General features: G+C 38.2%; 1 protein-coding gene across 3 annotated transcripts; it reads right to left on the bottom strand.

Annotated features, from left to right (window-relative positions):
- Positions 1-1,071: 1,071 nt before the first annotated feature.
- Positions 1,072-25,314, bottom strand: RTCA (RNA 3'-terminal phosphate cyclase). 3 transcript variants are annotated; one of them, XM_027058496.2, is made up of 11 exons: positions 25,036-25,314; positions 24,827-24,927; positions 22,898-23,041; positions 19,524-19,647; positions 16,987-17,045; positions 15,310-15,451; positions 14,579-14,703; positions 12,267-12,325; positions 6,957-7,051; positions 4,374-4,478; positions 1,072-1,445 (listed from the first exon to the last, which is right to left on the bottom strand). In XM_027058496.2, exons 1-11 carry the CDS (start codon positions 25,078-25,080, stop codon positions 1,344-1,346), a joined length of 1,101 nt encoding a protein of 366 aa, XP_026914297.1. In that variant the 5' UTR covers positions 25,081-25,314; the 3' UTR covers positions 1,072-1,343. The 3 variants fall into 3 exon arrangements, with proteins under 3 accessions (XP_026914297.1, XP_053070507.1, XP_053070508.1); XM_053214532.1 differs by lacking the exon at positions 25,036-25,314 and having other exon boundaries at positions 22,898-23,056; XM_053214533.1 differs by lacking the exon at positions 25,036-25,314 and having other exon boundaries at positions 22,898-23,119; positions 24,827-24,904.
- Positions 25,315-25,991: the final 677 nt, after the last annotated feature.

The following is a 25,991-nucleotide window of genomic DNA, read 5'->3' as shown; positions in this document are numbered from 1 at the left end:
TCCATACCTTAAACTATGTTTTTTTGTTGTTTTGTTTTGTTTTGTTTTCAACGTTTATTTATTTTTGGGACAGAGAGAGACAGAGCGTGAACGGGGGAGGGGCAGAGAGAGAGGGAGAACAGAATCGGAAACAGGCTCCAGGCTCTAAGCCATCAGCCCAGAGCCTGACGCGGGGCTCGAACTCACGGACCGCGAGATCGTGACCTGGCTGAAGTCGGACGCTTAACCGACTGCGCCACCCAGGCGCCCCTAAACTATGTTTTAATCATCATCAGATAAACTCTAAGACAGAACCACGTTTAAAAGACTTCCTCATATTGGGGCACCTGTGTGGCTCAGCTGGTTAAGCATCTGACTCTTGGTTTCGGCTCAGGTCACAATCTCATGGTTTGTGGGATTGAGCCCTGAGTCAAGCTCAATGCTGACAGAACAGAGCCTGCTTGGATTCTCTCTCTCCCTCCCTCTCTCTCTCTCAAAGTAAATAAACTTTAAAAAATAAAAATAACCCTCTAAAAAAATATAAAAAATTAAAAAAAAAACCTTCCTCATTACTTTACAGGACAGCATGTTTAGCTGGTACACCAAACTGGTTTAATTTGAGTCACAATTTCAACTGCCTACAGTGACCAGGAAGTAATCTAAATGAGGAAACAGACTAGGTATAAGATAACAGCGAGTGATGAAAAGCACGTTCTGTTGTAAAGGCGCTCAATTATATTTTAATTAGATTTTGAATCTGTTGAATGTTTTGAAAGCCAAACAAAAACATATCTGGGCTGAATTTGGACAAATTTACTAGGGTTCAATTTTGCAATCCTCATTGTTCAGCTTTCAAAACATTCACCAGATTCAAAATCAATATTTACCAAGTGCCCACTAGAAAGAAGAGACATATAATTAGAATGAGAAAATGCTTATTAAATGTTATTGTTGACACAGCAAATACTTGTGCAAAAAGTTGTCTCATTATGCATGAGGTTTCAGTAACCTAATTAAAACCAGACACAAATTACAGACCAAATCTACAGCCTTGACTTACTCTATTATATAAGAAAGAAAAACACACTTCAGGTAGAAAAAATACTCTATTTCCATACTTTAATACTGAAATCAGCTATCATACATATCCATCAACTCTTGTATTTCATTGTCTTTATCTCAGGAGATAGTCAAAGTGAGATTAATTAGATGAAGCATTCTCAGCAAATCTATAACACTCTGTACTTCATCTCCAAATTTAAGTCAGGTCCTTTAATAAGTTACTGCTTATTCACTGCTGTGTAATATTTATGAAATGAATTAGTGCAATATATCATTGAGGTATTATTTAAAAGGCAAATACCCTATAGATATGGATTTGTCATCCCAATTCCTTGGCACTCAATAATATAAGTGTCTTTAGAGGCATCGTCTTCATCTTCTGATTTCTTCACAGAGAATTTAGCCTGAAACCAGAGAAGCATTTAGTATATAAGTAATATAAAGAGAGATTGAAAGCCCTTAAGTCCAACATAAATAGGCAAGTAGTTAATATCAAACTCATTTTATTGAGGAAGCTAGAGGCACAAAGATCAAATGACTCATGAGAAATTCAATAACCTAAATATAAAATATTTTGCTCCAGAAGCATGACTCTTGTTCAAAAGTAATATATACTTGTGGAGTTCTGTCAGAATGTATGGCCTAGGCCCTGCTCCATATCCACTGAATCAAAATCCCCAAGATATTTGCAGCTAGGTAAATACCATTTTCAAAATCCCAATTGTTAACTATAACACCCCTTTACTACCTACTTCCTATATTTTTTCTAAAACATAGCATTGAAGCATTTATACTTCTCTGATCTTGTCAAGATCAAGTTTCTAAATCCCCTCAAATTTTTCTTGTCAATTTAATTCCCTAAATATGCTATTCAAAAAAATCTAGTTCAAAGAAGGAAGGTGGGGGGATGCCCTTCATCTTTATTGGCCTTAACATGGTATTTTTCACTTGTTAACTAATTGAAGTTTGGCTTTGAAATATTTGGTTTCTATCACTGCATTCTGGAAACATGATTTTTTTTTAAAGCTACTGCATTCATTCTGATAAAACAATTAAAATCAAAACAATTGAGTAGGTTGAATTTGTAGCAAATGGATTTCAAATGCGCCTAAGACCTTAGGATTCTATGAAACACAATTTGAAAACCATCATTCTGGGGCCTACTGCATAGTAATATTCACAAATTATTCCAGTTTCAGGATTATGTGACAGTATACTGTATATAGTAGACACTGAAAATTATTGTTGAATGAATAAGCACTGAATTCCGAGCTACATAGCCAATTACTTGTGTAATTATATATATGTATACATTTCAAATTGTAAGCATTATGTAAATATGAAACACAGGAACACTCAAGGAAATCATTTCTAGCCTATATATAAATATACTGAAACTACAAAAATTTAAAGTTACAAGGAGTCTTAATGGACTATGCACCAGTCTCTGATTTTACAGATGAATTATCTGCACTGAGGCACAGAAAGAAAAAGCAGCTTGCCCCAAGTCACTCAGTAAGATACCACAAAGCGGAACAAGAAACCAGAGCTATAAATTCCAATTCACAGCACTCTCCACTATGTATTCACTTCAAATAACATGTCAGTGTCCACTATATGCAAAGTACTATAAAAAGTGAGGACTAGGGGCGCCTGGGTGGCTCAGTCAGTTAAGCGTCCGACTTCAGCTTAGGTCATGATCTCGCGCGGTCCGTGAGTTCAAGCCCCGCGTCGGGCTCTGTGCTGACCGCCCAGAGCCTGGAGCCTGTATCGGATTCTGTGTCTCCCTCTCTCTCTGACCCTCCCCCATTCATGCTCTGTCTCTCTCTGTCTCAAAAATAAATAAACGTTGAAAAAAAATTAAAAAAAAAAAAAAAAGTGAGGACTATATGAATGCAACTTAGTCCCTGCCATCAAGGAGATCATAGTTTACAAAGAAAAAATGATAATACAGCATAAATGGAATAATAAAAAGTACAGTTAACTATCTCTTGACATGAAATATAATTTACCTTCAATTCCTATTATCCTTTTCCTACAACTGAATCAAAATCTATCTATGCTTTCTAATAACAAGAAAAAAGGTGTATGTTATTAAAAATCATACAAATAAACGGTTAGAAGCAGGGCAACTCCCAACTTTGTGCTTGCTACCCTTCTATAATAGCTATTTTTTTTAATAATGTGCATTATTTTTATAATTTTTAAAACTACTTAAGGTCACCTTCCTTCATAAAATTCTGAGTTATAAATTATAGATCACTTTATGAAATTACATTATAAAGACTATAGCAAAACAGGAACATGCAATTACTGAAAAAGGCAAGAAATGAAGCTATATGCAATAAATGCAAAAAAAAAAAAATGAAAAGAGAAACACTTTTAAGAGGAAAATACCTAAATGTCAACAGTGGTTGTTGGCAAAAGGGACTATAGGTAGGTTTTTTTCCCCTTATTTTCCAAATTTGCTATAAGGAAATTACATTAGTTTCAGATAAAACATACAAATTTAGTCATTTTTTTAAAATTAAGAATCCTGCAGAAAAGGTATTAATATGAGCTTATATACTAATAAACCCTGTTTCACTAAAAAATTATAAATCTACTCTTATAAAAGTTTAGGGGACTGGTGTTAAAATTTCAGCAAATATTCTATTCTACCGTAGAATCAAAAGAAAATGAAACATGTAAAATTTCATATAAATATTTAAGTTTCTGGCCAACCATTAATTCCTTATGATTTGATTTCATAGTTCTCATGGAAGTATTTTTACTCTATAAGGCAGCAATACACATGCGCTTTGCCGTGTGCTTTCCCAGGTCTGTTCACAGCCCAGCTCTGCCACTAATAAACTATGTGGGCTTGAGCAGTTAATTTAATCCCTTTACTACACTTTACTCACATGCAAAATGGGAATAAAAATAAACAGCAACCTAACATGGTTATGCAGAGCTGGGGTGCCTAGGTGGCTCAGTGGGTTGAGCATTCAACTCTTGATTTAGGCTAGGGTTATGATCTCATGGTTAGTGTGTTCAAGCCCTTCATCGGGCTCTGTGCTGGTGGTGCGGAGCCTGCTTGGGATTCTGTCTCTCTCTCTCTCTGCCCCTCTCCCATTTGCACGCACACGTGCTCTCTCTCTCTCAAGATAAATAAACTTTAAAAAATAAAACGGTTATGCAGAGTAAGATGATTCAGGGCAACTGCTGACTCAGCTCAGTGTCTGCCACACAAGAAGTACTAGGTGAGGAATAGCAAGTATCCTGTTTATTACAATCTGACCCCAAAACTGGCTATGATAAAAATCAATTACTCTTTCTAAAGGAATACTCACCTTTGCTAGTTGTTCAGCAAAATGTATAGCCGTTTGTGTATGGAGTGTAACTGGTCCTGTTTTTATTCTGGAAACTCCACAGGCTAATGCCATGAAAATGATCAGCTATTAAAAAAAGAACAAAGAAGAAAATTTTCACACATTTACTAATATTTGGAGTTAAAATTCTACTGCTTACCATATGAAAATACTACTAGAAATCAAAATAGCTCAAAGCATTTCTACTTCTTTAGGTTTCCAGAAGTCCTAAGAAGATGACAGAAAACCTCTGTCACCCACAGTCTGTGTTGTGGTACAGAAATGCTCAGTAGCAGTTGTCAATACAGCCTTTCTAAAATTTGTGTTTAAGAATAAAACAGAGAGTTAAAAGTTAATATATCAGACCAACTGTCTCTACAAGGTGGAATATATAATATGACAAGCTTCTTCCATTGTCTAAAATTACAACTTTTTTTTAAGTTTATTTATTTGAGAGAGAGAGCGAGCGAGCATGCACGTGAGGGGGAGGGAAGGAGGCGAGGGAGAGACAGAATCCCAAGGAGGCCCTGATGCTGAAATCAAGAGTCGGACACTTAACCGACTGAGCCACCCAGCGGCCCCTAAAATTACATTTTAGTGGGTAAACAAATACACTAATACAGAATTCCTTAGTGTATAGAGTACACTTGGGCAAGAAAGGAGAGACTAGAAATAAGGGAAATAAGAAACTAGTTAAGGAGAGGTACCTAGGTGATTCAGTCAGTTAAGCATCCATCTTCGGCTCAGGTCATGATCTCATGGTTCATGAGTTTGAGCCCTGCATTGGGCTCTATGCTGTCAGCACAGAGTCTGCCTCAGATCCTCTCCCCCTTCTCTCTCTGCTCCTGTTCTCTCTCTCTCTCAAAAAAAAAAAAAAAAAAGAAAGAAAGAAAGAAAAAAAAAAAAAGAAACATAAAAATAAAAACAAAAACTAGTTAAGGGGCACCTGGATGGCTTAGTTGGTGAAGCATGAGACTCTTGATCTGGGGTTGTAAGCTTGAGCTGCACACTGAGTGTAGTTACTTAAAAAATAAAATCTTAAAAAAAAAAACAAACCAACAACAAAGGAAAGAAACCAGTTAAGAAATCCTAAAGAATACATTTCTAAATGCAGATTGATGGTTTGAGATTAAGGAGAGAAAAGTATGGTAGAGAAAAAGAAAATCTATCAAGACAGGGGACCATAAAAAGATCTTACTTGGAAATATTCACCAGCATTTCTCCATATGAATAAATGTGTTAAGTTTAAGAGGTCTATGACACATCCAAGTGGAGATGCTGACAGGCACAAGGGATAGAGTTAAGGAGAAAGGCCTGAACTAGGTGATATAAATTTGGGAGTTGTCTGTGCACAGGTGGGACATAAGCTATGAGACTGGACAAAACAACTGAGCCAGTGAATACAGATGAAGGAAAGAGGCATGAGCCTGAGCCTAGGGATTCTCTAAAACTTAGAAGTTGAGAAGATGAAAACAACAGTAACAAACTACCAAAAGACTAGAATACGTGGTCAGGGAGATGAAAAGAAAACAGTGCTTCAGAAACCAAGTGAGCAAAGAATTTAGAGAAGGAAAGAATGACCAACTGTACCAAATGCCATGGCCAGGTCAAGATGAAAACTGAAATCTGAGGAATATAAATTCCAGAAAAATATTTAAAAACTGATTGAACTAGGACATGCCAATCAGTCTCTCAAAGTTAGTGATAAAATTTTTTTTTATTTTTTATTTTTTAAAATTTACATCCAAATTAGTTAGCATATACTGCAACAATGATTTCAGGAGTAGATTCCTTAGTGCCCCTTACCCATTTAGCCCATCCCCCCTCCCTCCAAATAACCCTCTGTTCTCCATATTTAAGAGTCTCTTATGTTTTTGTCCCCCTCCCTGTTTTTATATTATTTTTGCTTCCCTTCCCTTATGTTCATCTGTTTTGTCACTTAAAGTCCTCATATGAGTGAAGTCATATGATTTTTAACTTTCTCTGACTGACCAATTTCACTTAGCATAATATCCTCCAGTTCTATCCACGTAGTTGCAAATGGCAAGATTTCATTCTTTTTGATTGCTGAGTAATATATATATATATACACACACACACTACATCTTCTTCATCCATTCATCCATCGATGGACATTTGGGCTCTTTCCATACTTCAGCTATTGTTGACAGTGTTGCTATAAACATTGGGGTGCGTGTGTCCCTTCGAAACAGCACACCCGTATCCCGTGGATAAATGCCTAGTAGTGCAATTGCTGGGTCGTAGAGTAGTTCTATTTTTACTTTTTTGAGGAACCTCCATACTGTGCAGAGTGGCTACACCAGCTTGCATTCCCAAGTGATAAAATTTATATTCAGTCTGGGGCACCTGGCTGGCTCAGCTGGAGGAGCATGAGACGCCTGATCTCACGGTCAAGAGTTCAAGCCCCACATGAGGTGTAGTAATTACTTAAACAAATTTTTAAAACTCAATAAATAAATAAATAAAATAAAATGTATATTCAATCTAATTATCCAATACTCAAATCTAATAGATTCAAAGGTTTTATCCTAAAAGCATTGTTACCTGGTCTTGCAGATACTCATCCACAGCACCACCATGTCTAAGATTTGCTAACAGCATTTCAGCAGCTTCAATTCCAACCTTGTCTGCATTTACACCTACAACAGACACAATGTAAAAACACACAACAAAGCACACCAATTATTAAGAATCAAAGAGTTGAATTAATATATCTCAGTTAGCACTGGTATAACTTTTTTTAGGCGCCTACTCTGAACTCACCCAACCAACTCACCCAAGATTTTTAAATATATTTAATCTTCTGAGAGCTTAGCACATGCAAATGGTTTATATCTTTAAATGAACCTAGTGGAGGAAAAACCAGGCTGTATTTGGCCCTATTTTAAAAGTATTAATTATAGGGTCACCTGGGTGGCTCAGTCAGTTGAGTCGGTTGAGTTCAGTCAGTTGAAGTCGACTTCAGCTCATGGGTTCGAGCCCCACATTAGGCTCTGTGCCGCCAGCTCAGAGCCTGGAGCCTGCTTTGGGTTATGTGTCTCCCTCTTTCTCTGCCCCCTCCCCTGTTCATACTCTGTCTCTCTCTTTCTCAAAAATAAATAAAAACATTAAAAACATTTTTTTCATTAAAAAAAAGCTATAATCCTATAACGCTATGCCTGTCAAAATTTGAAATTTGCAATTTATACATGTTATAATTAGTCTGTAAGCAATCCATTAGAATTAAAGGGTATTTTTTAGAAGTCAGAGAATTATGTTTCATGTAAGGAAAAGCTGATAAAAATTCTCATATCAACTATTTTAAAATTTTACTCCTTTAAGATTTAAATAGGCATTACCTTATTTTGAAAATAATACAGAATACTTATCCCCACATCCCACTTCCTGCTTCTCCACACATGCCCCAAATCTTCATACAATGCTGAATACAAAATAAGTGTGTCAGAAGCAGTGGAATGTCAAATGATGCTTTTAAAGTATTTACTTTAAACTAAAAGAAGCTGCGGCTACAAATAAAAATGTCTTTCAAGGACATGTGGTTAATTTTTGTTCCTATTTTATATTTGGAAATTCATTTGATTATATGTATACCTTGGTAAGATTTCCCAGAAAAGTGGAATTTTCAAAATTTTAACTGTTTCTCATTACAGCAGTCATTATAATATAATAAATTAACTATCTTTAAAACATCAATCAGTCAAGTACATGACTGAATGAAGTAGCTTGGAACATGTGGTGTGAATCTCAACTTCTTGGGTAAACTAGGTTGCTTCTTCCAAATGGAAATGGAAATGGAAATGAAAATGGAAATGGAGATGGTCATACCTAAGTTGTAAAACTTGTTAAAGAAATTAGAGATAATACTTACAAAGCATATAATACCATGACTGGTTCAAAATAAGCTATTAATAATAACAGTTAATACTGAGTACCTACTATGTGTGTCCCGTACTAAGTAACAGGAACTGTTTCCTTTGCTAAGACAACATAAAAATACACTTCTAAAAAAAATTTTTTTTCAACGTTTATTTATTTTTGGGACAGAGAGAGACAGAGCATGAACGGGGGAGGGGCAGAGAGAGAGGGAGACACAGAATCGGAAACAGGCTCCAGGCTCTGAGCCATCAGCCCAGAGCCTGACGCGGGGCTCGAACTCCCGGACCGCGAGATCGTGACCTGGCTGAAGTCGCACGCTTAACCGACTGCGCCACCCAGGCACCCCAAAAATACACTTCTATATTAGCAGAACCAGAGGATCAGTAGGTACTAAATTCTACAGTATAAGCTAGGACTTGAGAGACTCTCCAGGCTAATTCTCTCACTCAATAGATAAGTAAACTGGGGCGCCTGGGTGGCGCAGTCGGTTAAGCGTGCGACTTCAGCCAGGTCACGATCTCGCGGTCCGGGAGTTCGAGCCCCGCGTCAGGCTCTGGGCTGATGGCTCAGAGCCTGGAGCCTGTTTCCGATTCTGTGTCTCCCTCTCTCTCTGCCCCTCCCCCGTTCATGCTCTGTCTCTCTCTGTCCCAAAAATAAATAAACGAAAAAAAAAATAAAAAAAAATAGATAAGTAAACTAAGATCAAAATAGTTTTAGTGGCTGAAATAGTGACAAACATGACTCATCAGTTACAGGTTACTGCTTCTACCACAGATGACGTCATGGACAACTAGCCAATGTTACTTCTGGTAGTAACTCTTAGATGTTAGGATTCAGGGTCTGATAATTTTCTAGTTAATTTAAATAAGAAATGAAAGGGGATAACGGAAGCTGACATTCTCTCTGATATCCTTAATATATATACTATCTAGACTAAGAGACAAGACCCCAAGCTGCTTTTACATTTGCTAATCCCATCTCATTTGACATCTGTGGCCGACAGGAAACAAGGGAGAGCACCAGCAGAAGCCAATCAGAGCAAGTATATTGCTCTATCACCTATTCCCTCCTACCATTATAATTCTAAAAATAAATGCTGTGCATTCTGAAACTGTGTTGTCCAAAGACAACTTCAAAGTAAAAGTGGTCTCAAATGACAAAGTAAGAAAAGTGTTGTTGGAATATGAGCAATTTTTTCAGGGCTGGTCAGCAAAGTTAATTCTAAGTATTGCTAATAACAAAGTAATGATTGATTTACAATCTCAGTGCGATATACCTAAAACTATCATCTAACCTGGCAAACTAACTCTACCTCCTATGTCCAAGTTGAAATGTTTCTAGGTACCCAAGGTAGAAATCTAGAAGGTCATTCTTCACATTGCCTTCCTCACTTCCCATATCCAACTGGCCATATCTATTCACTCTCCTAATATTCTTGCATCAGTACTCACCTCTCTAGCCCCAATCACTGAATCCCTTTGTATAGGCCCTCATCATTTCTGACCTAAACAGCTGCAACAGTCTTGTCTTCCTGCCTCCAATAAGGTTTTCCTGTAATCAACCACATAGCTATCAGAATTACCTTTCCAAAGATCTGATATTACATTCCTCCTTAAAATCTTTAATGCTTTCAGGGTGCCTGGGTAGCTCAGTCAGTTAAACACCCAATTCTTGGTTTTGGCTCAGGTCATGATCTCACGGTTTGTGGGTTCAAGCCCCATGTCATGCTCTGTGCTGACAGTGCAAAGACTACTTGGGATTCTCTCTCTCTCTCTCTCTCTCTCTCTCTGCCCCGCCCTTGCCTTCCCCCTCTCTCTCTGTGCAAATAAACTTAAAAAAATTTTTTTTTAATCTTTATGTCTTCATGACGAAACCCAAATTCCTTTATATGACCTGTCAACAAAGTCCTTCAAAATCTGGCCTCTGTCAACCTCTCTAACTTCATCTCCAGTTCCCTGCTCCAGACCCTACACTCATCATACATAGTTGTAGTTGCCCAAACACAGAACACTTGTTTTTGTCAGCACTGTCCTTTGTCCTTCCTCCTTAGCTCACTTTTTCATCTGGGTAATTTCTACTTATCTACAGAACATACTAGAGGACTGTTGAATGCAAGATGCCAGATTTGGGGTCAACCAGCCCCCACAGGAGTATTAGCTGTTCTTCCCCTGTGTTCCTATGATGCCCTGGGAATACCATGGTCTGTCTCCTCTACCAGACTAAGCCAGGAAACAGGACAGTGGCTCAGATATCTATGACCCTAGCATATAGTACTTGGCACATCTTGGTGCCCAATGAACTCATATTCCACCCAATGTCTGCCAAGCACTTATTACTTACATGGGCTCCCAGTCTCTGCTTTATATTTGGCATTATCTTTGCTTCCTCAAGTCCCCATAGATCCTGTATGCAGTAGCTCACTATCCACACTGATTCTTCACTGTCCCTAACAAGTAATTAGTGTACTCTAAATACGTATTTTTGATCACTACTTCCCAAACTTCATTGTACTTCAGAAATATGCAGTGAGCTTGTTAAAATATATCCTTGGGCTCAACTTCCAGAGATTCTAATTTGATAGGTATGGAATAAGTCCCAAAATGTGTTTTTCTAACAAACTCTCAGATGATGCTGATATGTTACTTGTCCACCAACCATAGTTTAAATAGCACAGTTTTAAATAGAATTCATTTAAGCCAGGTCAACTGGAGACATTAATTTTATTTGTTCTATTATGGTGTTAAGATTTGATACCCAACTAGTATCTACATCTACCAAATGAGCAGAATAAGATTATCTGAATTTTTTTGTATTCAGCAATAATAATGTGGTAAAACAGCACAGCAAGGGTAAGCATCTTTTAAAGATCTACAAAGTAGGAATAAAGCAATCAACTACCACACAAACATCAAGAAATTCAACTAGAAGTCGCCTTGCCTCGATGGCAAAAGTAACTTCAAATATTAACAGTCAGAAGTATACACATCTCTCTTCTTCCAAATATGCTCAATCTTAACTACATTTCCCTTTCACAAAAATACTGTTTTTTGAAATCACCAATGTAATAACTGATGCAGGGAAAAATCATCAATGGACACTAAAGCCCCTGGATGAAAGTTGTATAGGAATAAGATAATCGGATGGTATCAAAGTATTATCCCAGATGACTTACTACTTATAAAAAGAGAAAGAATTTATAGCAGACATACCTGGAGGATACTATTTAACCAAATGATCACAGTCACCTTTACCAATAAAGGACAAACTGACCTTATCACTAACCCTGTTGTGATACAATGGAATGTACATAGCCACCTATGCAATATTCCTACTAAAAATGTTTCATCTGAATATATCTAATCATGAGACAATCAGACAAGTCCAAATTGTGAGAAAATGGCCTGGACTTTTCAAAACGTGAATATCATGAAAGGGGGGGAAAAAGGTGATATTTTCTGTAGTAGAAAAGAAACTAAACAGAAATGATGATCAATTGCTGGGAGTGCTCAAAAAAAAAAAAAAAAATCCCCCATTGCTCTAAAAAGTATTTTGGAGGCAAGTGACTAGGTTGAATATAAAAGACAAATTCTTTGGGCGTAAAAATGGTATCATGATTAGACAGGTATTGTTCTTTGGACATGCATGATGCAGTATTCAGGGGAGAGATATGGTATCTCCTACTTACACTGAAATAGTTCAGAAACATACACAACTTGTAGCTAACAGTTGACTACTGGTAAATCTAGGAGAACAGTGTATGGATGCTAATTAGTCATTCAACTTTCTTATCAGTTTGAAAATTTTCAAAGTATAAAGTTAGGAGAAATACTAAAAATTTAACTGACTCTAAAACAGAACCAGTTAATCATATCCTTTTATACTTGTCATCTATCATGCTATAATGTTCTAATCCTGACAGGTAATTAAAAATTTTTACATTAGCACTGGGAACTGTGAACCCACTTCATTTATCTGTACCTCGTTTACCAAGCGATGATCCAGCAAACAAACAGCCAGTAGATGTCTCAGCAATAATGCTAAATAGGAAAAAAAAAAAAAAGGATTACTATCTATGCAATAAATATTCTAAAATTACACACAAATACAACCAGGGGAATAGTGATTATTAAATATGTAGAATCAGATCTACTTAGTAAACTGCAAAAGTGAAATTCTTCACACAGAGAGCAGGATGATTAGCACTCTCCATCTTCATCAGGGCATTAGTACCCTTCAGCTCATCTGACAAAAGTCACACTAGATTCTAATCCGTTCACAGGTAAGGAATGGCTCTCCTTGAAGTTACATCATTCACACTAAATGATACCATTTCTACTGTACTATAAAGTGTTTTATTATTATCTAAAGTGAAAAGGTCTTCCTACATGTTTGAATGTAAGTGACCAACTTAACATAGACTGCTATATCCTTAGGATGTTATATATGAACCACAAAACTAGAACTTTTGATACACAAAAAATGAGGAAGAACACTACCAAAAGTCATCACTCCCAAGAGAAGCAAAAGAAGAAGAAAGGGAGAAGAACTACAAAAACAACCAGAAAACAATGAACAAAATGGCAATAATTACATACCTATCAATAATTACAGTAGCCAATAGCAACTCAAGTGTCCATCAATAGATGAATGGGCAAAGAAGATGTGGTATACACAATGGAATATTACTCAACCATAAAAAGGAATGAGATCTTGCCATTTGCAACAACATGGATGGACCTAGAGGGTATTATGCTAAGTGAAATAAGTCAGATGAAGAAAGACAAATACCACATGATTTCACTTACATGTGGAATCTACAAAACAAACAAAAAGCACAAAAGACCCATAAATACAGAGACCAAATGGATGGTTGCTAGAGGGGAAGGGATAGGAGGATGGGCAAAATGGGTGAAGAGAAGCAAGAGATACAGGCTTCCAGTTGCAGAATGAATAAGTCACAGGGATAAAAGCCACAGCAAAGGGAATACGGTCAGTGGTATTGTAATAGCACTATAAGGTGACAGATGGAAGCTACCCTTGTTGTGAACAAAACATATCGTCAAATCACTACATTGTATACCTGAAACTAATGTAACATTGTGTGTCAACTATACTTCAATAATAAAAAAAAACAACTGTATTTCTACAGAAATTTTTGGTTTAATTTTACAGTTTTTAGATAGTAGTATCAAATGCAGAATGTTTAAATCTGCATTTAAAACCTTTAGTAGAAACTCCAAAAAAGAGACTTTCTATTCATAAGAGATACTCTCATACTTCAAAAACTCAATTAAAGCAGTCTTAAATTTGGGGTACAGTCAGTGGAGCATGCAACTCTTAATCTCAGAGTTGTGAGTTCGAACTCCAAGTTCGGTGTAAAGATTACTTAACAATGAAATCTTTAGGGGCACCTGGGTGGCTCAGTCAGTTAAGTGTCCGACTCTTGATTTCAGCTCAGGTCAAGCCCTGCGTCAGGCTCTGCACTAACAGCACAGAGCCTGCTTGGGATTCTCTCTCCCTTTCTCTTTGTCCCTTCCCCACTTGCACGCATGCATGCGTGCATACTCTCTCCCTCAAAATAAATAAATTCATGAAAAAATAACTTAAAAAAAAAGCATTTTTATATTAAATCAACAACCTGTAATTAAATAATATAATGTTTTCTTTTAAATTTGTTTTAACATTTATTTATTATTGAGAGACAGAGAGACACAGAGCATGAGCAGGGGAGGGGCCGAGAGATGGAGAGACACAGAATCTGAAGCAGGATCCAGGCTCTGAGCTGTCAGCACAGAGCCTGACACGGGGCTCGAACCCACAAACCATGAGATCATGACCTGAGCCGAAGTTGGGACACTTAACCAACTGAGCCACCCAGGCACCCCTATAATTTTTTCTAAATAGACCTTTGCCATATCTAATATTTACATGTACATGGACTTCACATTTGAAGTACAGAAAAACAACTAGAAATATTTCTTTCAGGATCAGCTTCAAAGGCTAACTTCTGATTAGCTTAAACATTTAAGTTCTCTTAAATGTTAAGAGAAATGTTAACAGCAAAAGGGCTCTTACAATGTAATAAAAGGCAAACCATCCTCAGGGAAAAAAATCCAGAATAAAATAATCATCTTAATTCATCACACTACTGGTTTGGGTAGGACTATCCTTTAAAATGTGCCTTTTTAAAACTGTAAAACTTAAACAAAAGAACTACAAATATTTAATTTAAACAGGATAATTACTTCAGAGCTCTCAATCAGTATCCAGGAAAAAGTACATTGTCTTACATTATCCCATTTCCATTGCCAAAGGCTTGGTCTTTAGGTTCCTGAACAGGCTGGATGTTAACATACAGATCCCTAATCTCCTTTCTGATGCATCTTACAGCTGCCGCCGCCATATCTTTTGCCACCTATTTTGGCAAGACAGAAAAAGAGAATAAAATAAGGATTATTTTGAGTTGTTTTCAAGCCTTCAAAGACACATACAGTAATGAATATCTCTTACAGGGATTAAGAAAAAGCTTGATCTTCAAATGTAACACATAAGTTCAGGGGAAAGTTTTAATTAAAAGATTTATTAAAAAATTAAGTGCTCTGAGGCACCTGGGTGGCTTAGTCAGTCAAGCATCTGACTTCAGCTCAGGTCATGATCTCGCGGTTCATGAGTTCAAGCCCCACATCGGGCTTGCTGCTATCAGCTGTCACAAAAGAGCCCACTTCAGAACCTCTGTCCCCCACTCTCTCTCTGCCCCTCCACTGCTCACATGCTCGCTTGTGCTCTCTCTCCAAAAATAAATAAAACATTAAAAAAATTAAGTGCTTTTGGGGAGCCTGGCCTGTTCAGTTCATACAGCATGTGACTCTTGATCTCAGGGTTCTAAGTTTTAGCCCCATGCTGGGTGTAGAAATTACTTAAAACTAAAATCATAAAAAAAAATATTAAGTACTTTCAATAATTTCAAAATTTAGATGATATAATACTTACCAAGACCCACATACACTTCTAGACAACTTACTTTAAATGGCAAAACACCAGCAACAAAAGCTCTTCCATATATCTTAGTCACAGAGCCACGGTCCGTTAAATTTATTGGGTTCAACTGTTTAACAGGTGACATTCGGACAATCACTTCACCACCCCCTTTTGGGTAGTAGCCCCTACAAAGAGTATGACAAATACTCACATAAACTTATTATATGACAAAAATACAGCTCAACATTTACAATAAAATAACACATGAATTATATCCAAACATACAACTCGTGTTTGAAATTTCCAAGCAACATTTTAGATCTGTGCTGTCCAATATGGTAGCCACAAACTACATGTGACTATTTAAATTTAAATTAAATTTAAAACTCAGCTTCCCAGTTGCACTAGCCACATTTCAAGCGCTCAACAGTCTTATGTGGCTAGTGGCTACCTTACTGAACAGATAGGAACATACCCATCAATGAAGAGAAATTCTTTTTGACAGTGCTGTTTTAGAATATAAACTCCTTAATGGCAGGAGTTTGTCTATTTTCTTCCTGCAATATTCCAGTGCCTAAAACAATGTCTGATACGTAGGAGATACTCAATAAAATACGATGAATATTAAGTCAACACAAACAAAATTTTAACTCAAATATTTAGTGTCACTTATTCTATAGAAGAGGATGGGAACATACAGATGAGAGTAACTGCTCCTATTTGCAAGGAGCTCCCTCATCTGGTAGAGAGATGGCTCTACATACAACTTACTGGAACACAAGTCAGGCTGTAAAAAAGACTACAAGAGGGATGCAAATATGAATTCCAACTGAGACACACTCATGGACAATTCACACAAGAAATTACAGGTTAAATTTTAAAAAAATATAGGATTTCCAGTTTTTAGGAGAGCAGGGAAGGAAAAACATGAACAAAGACATGAAAGCCCAAGGCACAAAGTAAGTTTAAAGAATAGTAAGCAATCATATGTTAGAATACATGGAGGACAGGGGCACCTGGGTGGCTTAGCTGGTTGAGTGTCCAACTCTTGATTTCAGCTCAGGTCATAATCCCAGGGTCATGGGATCAAGCCGTGAGTCAGGCTCATCCTGAGCGTTGGAGCCTGCTTAAGATTTTTTCTCTTTCTTTCTGCCCCTACCCCCTGCCCCCACTCATGCTCACTCTCTCTCTCTGTCTTCCAAAAAAAGAAAAAAGAACACATGGAGAAGGTGGAATGAAGTTAGAAAGGTCAACTGCAACAGGACTGCAGCACACTTAAATGCCACACCAAGAAATCTGGCCTTGTTATTATGTGGCAGAAGGGAAGCCTTGAAGGGAAATAACCTGAAAGTCCAATGTGCTTCTTAGGGAAACAATTCTGATTGCACCGTGGGAAGAATCCCTTTTATGACCCTGCAGTGCCTAGTCCAGTTGTCTGCGCATAGAAAGTATTCAATCTGTGCTGAACATGAACAACACTAGGTATGAAGGTCCCTCAGTGTAGCAATTCCCTTGAAAATATTTCTCCGAAGAAACAAGCAAATAACATATATATCTGCTTTCAAGTCCCCATGTGCCTGCTGCTTACTGTTTTTAAGCCATAAAACATAATTATTTTCTACAAGAAGTAGTGGGTTCCAGAATAATTCTCTAAGGTCTAAGCTTCTCACTATCTTTAGCATAAATAGTGGGTCAAAGGGCTAACTAATAAGTAACTTACCTCATTTTAATATCACAATTAAATTGGAAACCAAATTTTTCCACAATTGGTTTGAAAACCTGGAAAATCAGTTTATTGTTACGTTAACCACAAATATTCACTGATTCAACAAGTATTAAACAGTATTATTAAACAAAAGTGCTCTGCACTGAGCTGACAAGAAGGTATTACAGATAAACACTGATATAAAAATGTGTAGGGTAGTTCTATTTCTCAAATAAAATAACTGACATGTAAATTAAAATTAAAATTTTAACATTTAATTAATCAGGGTTGTGCAAGTCTATCTAATGAAAAAAATACCAGAACTCACAATCCTTGATCCCAGTGGTTATTTTACTCCACAGGACAGTATTTCCTAACTAATCCTTTGCAATATAATACATAAGAAATTAGGGGATATTGATAAACAGCATTCCATTCTGCTTTCTCAATTTTTTTATACTTTGAAATTTCACTGCATATTCAAGGTTTTATCCTCATTTTTTCCATTTAACATTATAAACAAAAGCCTTTTCCTGACATCATAAAATTCTTCCTAAACAGTATTTGAATAACTGTATGGAATTCTAGCATAATTTACTGAGCCATTCCCCAAGTGTTCACTTGCATAATTATATATATTATATAATGATGATTATAGTATATAATGCTCTGCTCAAATACCTTTAACATTTATCTTTGGCTGCATTCTGTAACATTTAATTAGGGTCATTTCCTTGAAGTGGAATTATTAGGTGAAGAGAGATTAACTTTCATTATACACCCTATTAAATTGAATTCTAAAAGATTATACCATCTATTAAAATGGCAAAAAAATTAAATATCAAGTTCTGTGAAGACGCAGAATAGTTGAAACTCTTATACAGTGCTGGTGAAAATGCAGAACAATGCAGCCACTTTGGAAGCCAAAACAATTTGGCAATCTGTCATAAAATTAGATCTATACTTACTATTACCAGCAACACCTCTCCTTGGTAATTACCCAAAAGAAATGAAAACTTATATTCACCGAAAAAACCCGTATGTAAAAGTTTATACAGACTTTATTCATATTGCCAGAAACTGGAAACACCCCAAATGTCCTTCAACAGATGAATGGATGAAGAAACTGGGACATCCGTATAATAGAATACTACTTCTCTTTTATTGCTAAAACAAGTGACATTGATGAATCTCAAACAAATTATGGTAAGTGGGGGGAAAAAAAACAGGCTCAAAAAGCTACATACAGTATTACTCCTACATACGGTGTTCTGAAAAAAAGACAAAACCAAGACAGAAGATAGATGAGTAGTTGCCAAGAACTGGGGCATAGGGACTGATTACAAAGGGGTCTGAGGTAATTTCTTACGGTAATTCTGTATCTTGATTGTGGTGGCTGGTTCACAACCATATGTCAAAAATCACAGAACTTTACACTAAAAAGGTGTATTTTACTATAAATAATTATACCTCGATAAATCTGGAGGAAAAGAAAGATGATATCACTTCTCTCTCCTACTAAGTATGCCAACACTGAGTGTCATCATTTTGAAAATTTATAGTCAAAATATGGTATTTAATTTTTTATAGTTTATCTAATTAACATGGATCTACCTCTTAACAAATTTTTAAATGCAGTATATCCTATTGTTGACTATAGGTACATGTTGTACAGCTCTCTAGAGCTTATTCATCTCGCTTAACTGAAATTGTATGCCTGTTGATTAGTAACTCCCCATTGCCCTCTTCCCTCTACCCTATTCTACTCTTTGATTTTATGAATTTGATTACTTTAGATACCTTATACAAGTGGAATCATGCCAGTATTTGTCTTCATGTGACTGGTTATTTCACTTAGCATAATGTCCTCAAGGTTCATTCATGTTGTCACATATTCTAGAATGTCTTTTTTAAGGCTGAATAGTACTCCACTGTATGTATAAGCCACATTTTCTTTATCTATTCATCCATCAACAGACATTTAGGTTGTTTTCTCATCTAAGCTATTATGAATAGTGCTGCAATGAACACGGAAATGCTAATATCTCTTCAAGATCCTGAAGATAATCCCACTCAAAGGTGGGATATCTGGATTATATGGTAGTTTTGTTTTTAATTTTTTGAGGAACCTCCACACTGTCTTCCGTAATGTCTGCACCATTTTGCATTCCCACTAATACTGTGCGAGGGTTCCAATTTCTCCGCATCCTCAATTCTTGTCAAACGCATGTTTAATTTTTGTTTTGAAGTTTTTCTTCCAAAACATAATTCCTGTATTTATAAAATGACTGATTTATATAATAAGTAATGTAATTCACGCAACAATTACACTTGAGGTTTTAAAAGAATTCACTATGAGCACTGTTCCAAGATACAACACAAAATCTAAAGTAAACACAATCTCTTACCTTCTCCCACAACAGAACTACACACCATAAAGAAATAAACAGGCATACACAGACACCACTCAGGATATATTTCAATAGAGAATGGAAATTCAGAAGAATACATGAGATCATCTTTAGTTCATCAATAACAACACAAGCCCTTACCATGGCTGTGTAATCAATCTGTGGTGCCATTTCAGCATTAGTTCCACCTTTTAAACGAAGTTCTGATGGAGAAGCAGCAAAGAGAACACAGGGCATTGAGACCTGCATCAAGAGGCACACACTCCTAAGGAGAACACAAAACAGGCTTCAATGAATTTTCTTTTCAAAGTCTTAAGATCATGGTATTACTACACAGCACCATTCGCTGAGGCACAGACAACTGGGAAGGCAGGTGTATACCCAAGTCTAAAGTTAAAAAATACCCCATTAAAAAAAGAGGGGGGCGGTGCACCTGGCTGGCTCAGTCAGTACAGCATGCAACAACTCTTGATCTTGGGGTTATGAGTTTGAGCCCCACGCTGGGTGTAGAACTTACTTTAAAAAAAAAAAAAACACCACCACCCCAGGAACTGAATGATAAAATCCTGAATCTTAAAGAAAGACAGTATTTTATAGGAGAAGGAACTGGCCTTGAATGATCAGCAAATCTGGGTTTGAATCAAACATTAGTTGTATGATCTTTCTTTAATTTACAAAGTAAAAAAAGATTTTTTTTTAAATGACACCATTTTTATAATATTTAAAAAAATTTTTTTAAATGTTTTTATTTATTTTTTTTTTTGAAGGAGAGAGAGAGAGACAGAGCATGAGCAGGGGAGGAGCAGAGAGAGAAGGAGACACAGAATTCGAAGCAGGCTCCAGGCTCTAAGCTGTCAGCACAGAGCCTGATGCAGGGCTCAACTCACAAACTGTGAGATCATGACCTGAGCCAAAGTCAGACGCTCAACCGACTGAGCCACCCAGGTGCCCCAATTTTTATAACATTTTCATAAAAGGATTCTTGAAAGTACAATTTATGAAAATGCATTTAATGCAAAGTCTAAAAACACACCAGAGGAAATAGGGTCAATTAAATTGTAATAACATTCATACAGTGACAGTCACACACACAAAGTCAAGGTCTAGAAATACTTAATTTTATTTGAATCTCTACCATGCACAAGGCATTGTTCCAAATATCAAGTTAAGATACAGATCCTACCATCATGGAGTGTATGATATGATAGGATAACATTTCACAAAGACCGACAGCTGAATATTTTACATGGAAATAAGTTTAAAGGAAATAATCTTTGCTGTAACTCACCTCTGTTTGCTCATTCTAATAAAATAATGTGAGAAGTCATGAGACATAATTATAGAATATATTTTATAAAATGAAACATTTGGTCAGATTTTCTAAATGAGCTGTCACACTCATATATAGCATAGATAGACATAGATGAAGCATAGATTAGACATAGGCTCTAACACAAAAAGACTTAACTTTCTTATAGTAACAATGCATATGTACTGAAATAAACAGTTTCTATAAGTGACAATGCATTTCACTAATTTAGTAAAGATTTACTGACTGCATAATGTGGTAGATATCATAAGAGAAAATGTATACAATATAATCCCTGTTCTCAAGGAGTTAAGCCTAGGAGCAAGTGAAAAAACTAGAAAATGTTTAGTTTACAATAAACTGTAAGGTTAAAACTACTAAACTTCTCAGTGTTTATTCCCTCTGAGAAACCCAACATTTAAATGTTCTCCCTACTCCCCTGATAAAATCAGATTCTAAGAATAGTACAGAAAATCTTAATTTTAGGAATAGGAAATTGCAAAAACAAAGGTAGACAGTAGAGAAAACACATGGTACTGTAATCACAGTTAAGGGTAAAAATGTTAGAAAGTGAAGAAGTAAGATAAGTTTTCTTGCCAGGAAAAAGCTGGTTTTAGTCTCCTAAACTGAGCTGGATTCACAACTTTAAACTCATCTCTCTTACAGTCTATTAGATTAGAAGTCAAAAGGCCTACATTCTAATTCTAGTTGTGTCTCTGACTCCATCACCTTGGGTACATCACTTAATACCATTCTCTCATTCACTAAGTGGAGGAAGGATTGGAAATACATGGTTTCTAATTTCCCTCTTGCAGCTTCAAAATTTTACAATTCTATTTTAGTTCATTTTTAGATAGTTGGTTAACTATAATCCCCTTTCCCTTTTCTGTACAGGATAATACCCAAAATAATACGCTGACTATAAAGAAAGATACCTCAAAATTCCTTAATCCCCTTAGAAAGTTGTCATTTGGCAAACCTTGCCTTGGGCCTGGCAGCAGGTCCCTTTTCACAGAGGTCTATTCACAGCATTACTCAAGTATCAATTATCACTAAATATTTTCATAAACTAAAATAATCAAAATCTATTAAAACAGTTTCTGAAACAAACTGGCATCAGGTTTCCATTACTAGTTCCTATTTTATCAAATTTCCTAGTGAATGGATAGGATTTTGGTAAAAAGATATGGTTTACAACAACAATCAGCCAAATAACTCAGAAAACACAAAAGTGCTCTCTATGTTTTGTCGATAAAAGGAAGAATTCCTGGAAAAGGATAAAGGCTCAATTTAATTGTTAAATATCTATTTTTGCAAAGGGGGGAAAAAACCCAAGATCAAACCTACAAATTTCTAAACAAGGTAGCATAAGTTATCTATTAAAAGACAACAAGGGGTGCCTGGGTGGTTCAGTTGGCTAAGCGTCCGACTTCGGCTCAGGTCATGATCTCACGGTTCATGGGTTGGAGCCCTGCATTGGGCTCTGTGCTGACAGCTCAGAGCCTGGAGCCAGTTTCAGATTCTGTGTCTCCTCTCTCTATACCCCTCCCTCACTCGCGCTCTGTCTCCCTCTGCCTCAAAAATAAATAAACATTAAAAAAAAAGACAACAAAAATACTTAGACTAAAAGTAGAATATGACTCATAATTAGCTGTAAGCCAAGAACTAAATATGCTACATACAATGCAAAAACTACTATTACTACAATGCATAAAAATTTAGTCGTTTTCAGATATTCAGTTTCTAAATAATAAAAAGAAACAAATATGCTATACTATGCACATAAGAAAATTCTAGATATAATAACAGCTATCCAAAACTACACAAAGTGTAACCCTGGAAGGTTACTGTTTTCTCCATTTAAAATGTGGGGAAAACGGACGCCTGGGGGGCTCAGTTGGTTAAGCGTCCAACTTCGGCTCAGGTCATGATCTCGCGGTTAGTGAGTTCAAGCCCCACATCAGGCTCTGTGCTGGACAGTTCAGAGCCTGGAGCTTGCTTCGGATTCTGGGTCTCCCTATCTCTCTGCCCCTCCCCTGCTCGTGCTCTCTCTGTCTCAGAAATAAACATTAAAAAAATATTTTTTAAATGTGGGGAAACGAAAGCTCAAAGGTTAAGCAACTTGTCTAGTAAGTGGTAGTACCTGCATGTGAATCCAGGTCTAGCTCCAAAGCCCATATTTAAATGGAATATAAGTGACACATACCCTGCTGTCTTGGTATCTGCTGTGTGGACTCCACCTTTAATCTTCTCCGGTGTAAACATTATTTCTGTTGAGCCGATTTCTGCCCCCTCCAGTTGCCCATCACACAAATCTCGAATCATTTCCAGTCCAGATAAATGTTGAGGCCTTCAGGTCATAATACTGCATCAAAACGTGTGCATTCAGACTGCCTATATCCCCACATTTTATGACCCATTTATAAAACTGCAATGGCCAGAAAAGAGCAAGGTCTAACCACAACAAGTGCCATATCTTCAGTGTCAGAGCTTCTTTTGGGTTTTTATGTACCTAGCTAGACTGCCCGCTAGTAGGCATCTTTTAGGGGTCCTTCCAGACCACTTATTTTAGCTAAAACACATATGCTGATACATTGTTGCGAATGAGAAGTGTGCAAAGAGGAAAACTGATAAAACTAAATGCGCCAATCTCACTTGCATGTCATTCAATAATCTATAGTACCTGTTACAGGCTGAATTATGTTCTTCCAAAATTCTTCTGTTGAAGCCCTAACCCCTACTGCCTCAGAATGTGAGTGTAATTGGAGTCAGGGCCTTTAAAGAGATGATTATGTTAAAGAGAGACAATCTGGGGACTCCTGGCTGGTTCAGATAGTACAGTATGTGACTCTTGATCTCAGGGTTGTAAGTTTGAGCCCCATGATGGGTATAGGGATTACTTAAAAATAAAATCTTAAAAAAATTAAAAAGAGTTAGGGTAAGCCCTAATCTATTCTCTGTGGTATGTTTAAAAAGAGGAGATTACCACATACAAAGACAGCAGAGGTACACATGCCCATAGGATGCCCACGTGAAGAGGCAGCAAGAGAGAGGCCATCTCCAAGCCAAGGAGAGAAACCTGAAAAGAATCTTCCCGGAAACCAGGAAACCACCCCTGCCACCACCTTGATCTTGGACCTGCAGGCTCCAGAACCATGAGAAAAATAAATTTCTGTTGTTTAGGCCACCCAGTCTGGTATTTTGTCATGGCAGCTCTAGCAAACTAATAAATTCACTGCTGCAAACGACTGCTGTGACTAAGGGAATTAATGTGCACATATATCAATAATTGCCTTTTAATAATTTCAAAATGAAATGTGGATAAAAGAACAGTCTAAGAGATTGCTGATCTATTACAATGCCCAAAGGAATCAGTTTGGCGTCAACCTGGGTCCCCTTCTAACAGGAGCACATACCTGAAATTTAGCTAGTGGCACGCCTAGCTTTCCAGACGGAAGAAACAAGGTCAAATGTTAAGGTTTTTCCCTGTCCACAACTAATAATTCTGGCTGTATTCATAGCTTCTTAGAGGTCTCAAGGAAAGCTAGAATAACATCTCAGAGCCCTTTCCTGAGCTATGATTCTAAAATAAGCAGGTTAAAAAGTGGGATTTTCTCTGGCCACGCAGGCTGTTCTGCCCTGATCCATCTTGCCGGCTGGCTGCTGCAAGTTCTCCAGGTACTCGGAATGCCCGATGACACGGGAAAACATTTTAAAAGATAACGCATCAGGAAGCGAGAGAACTCTAGCCATATGGAGAAAACATGGCCTATTTTCTCAACTTGCCCCTTGAGGCTTTCCAGATTGCACAGCCCTGGTTATGGCTAACCGTCCAGGCCTGAGCATGCTCCCCCCGGGACCATGCTCCCCGGGACCTGAGGCCCGGCTGGCTACACATTCCTCAACCTTAGGACGAGGATCTTCCAAGCATCACCACCCGGGCTCCGGATTCCCCAGCGCCAAAGTCCGATCAAACCCCAGACCCCAAGGACTGCAGCCCGCCCCCCAGCCCCTCCCCCCCTTCAGCCCCTCCGCCCCTCCGCCCCTCCAGCCACACGGCCAGTCCCCTAGCCCTGCGCCCGCCCAGCCGCATCTCCCAGTCCCGCGGCTCCGCCCCCCAGCGCCCCCGATTTACCTGAGGCCTGGCGTACTGCGGCCGGCTCGAATTTTCTGCACCCGCAAGGGGAGGCCCAAAAGACAGCTCAGGGCTGTAGACACCCTCAGGATCTGGCCGCCCTGCCAGGGGTGCGGGTGGGAGAGGAGAGCGAGAACATCAGACAAGAACGCTCTCCTTCCCAGCCTGGGTTGCAGGGTCACCGGCCTTGCCTCGGGCCGCGTACTCACCCCTTCCATGATCCCGCCATCCACCTCCACCCGCTGCCCGGCCATTGGGAGCGTCCTGGGGCCCGGCCCGCAGCGACAAAGCCTCCGCCCGAGTGGGAGGAAGAAGAGACGCTCGCTCCGGCACCGCAGCTCCGAAACCCCCGTCCCCGCCGGGGGCCGCGGGGGTCTAGCGGAAGCGCGAAAGCAGCGCCCGCTCTCGGAAAACCGGAGGCAGCGGAAACGAACCCCGGCACTCAGTGTCCAGAACCCGGGATCTCCCTGCCCAGCGGCAGTGCGCGTGCGCGCCACGCGGCGCTTAAAAGAGGCGGTGCCAAACCCATTCAGTCAAATCCCACGCTCTCCCGAGAAGGCCTGGCGGCCCCGGAGGCACCCTGGGGCGTGGTAGGAAATGTGCGGGTTGAGGACTGGAGCCCCGAATACAGCAAAACATGGAGATTGAAGAAAGCCTACGTTTCAACTCAAACTGGATTCTCCAGTTTTCTCTCAGCCTTTGCAAACATCTGTGCTTATGTCTGTTTTCTCGAGGATGCTGCTGTATCCAGAGCTGGAGACATTTAGAGCTGAAGATGTAAGAAAGGTCTGCATTGCAGGGTCCTTTTCTCTGGTCGGGTTTGCCTCTCTGCAGCCTGTTCTTCGATACCCATGAGCCTGTGATTACTCACAAGGGGGCTGGTGTGGGTATGTGGGTGTAGCAGTAGTAGTAGTACTAGTAATAATAGTATTCGTTTTCTCTTGTGAAACACGATTAATTCGGGGGTGGGTGGAAAAGGGAAGAATCAGAATCAGTAATATAATGACCTAAAAAGCCAGTTATGGTGCCTTGTCCAAGAGTAAGGGCAAGTTCATGACTCCCGAGAACAGTGCAACTAACACCATTCACCTTAGGCCATGGCAGAAACAATAGTCCGCTTCTTGATCCTGCCTGTGGCTCAATTCCAGCAATAACAGAGTATCAT

The sequence above is a fragment of the Acinonyx jubatus genome, chromosome C1 (assembly GCF_027475565.1).
Source record: "Acinonyx jubatus isolate Ajub_Pintada_27869175 chromosome C1, VMU_Ajub_asm_v1.0, whole genome shotgun sequence".
NCBI classification, from domain to species: Eukaryota; Metazoa; Chordata; class Mammalia; order Carnivora; family Felidae; genus Acinonyx; species Acinonyx jubatus.
Note: the sequence above shows the minus strand (reverse complement) of the source record. Positions and strands in the feature narration are given on the sequence as shown.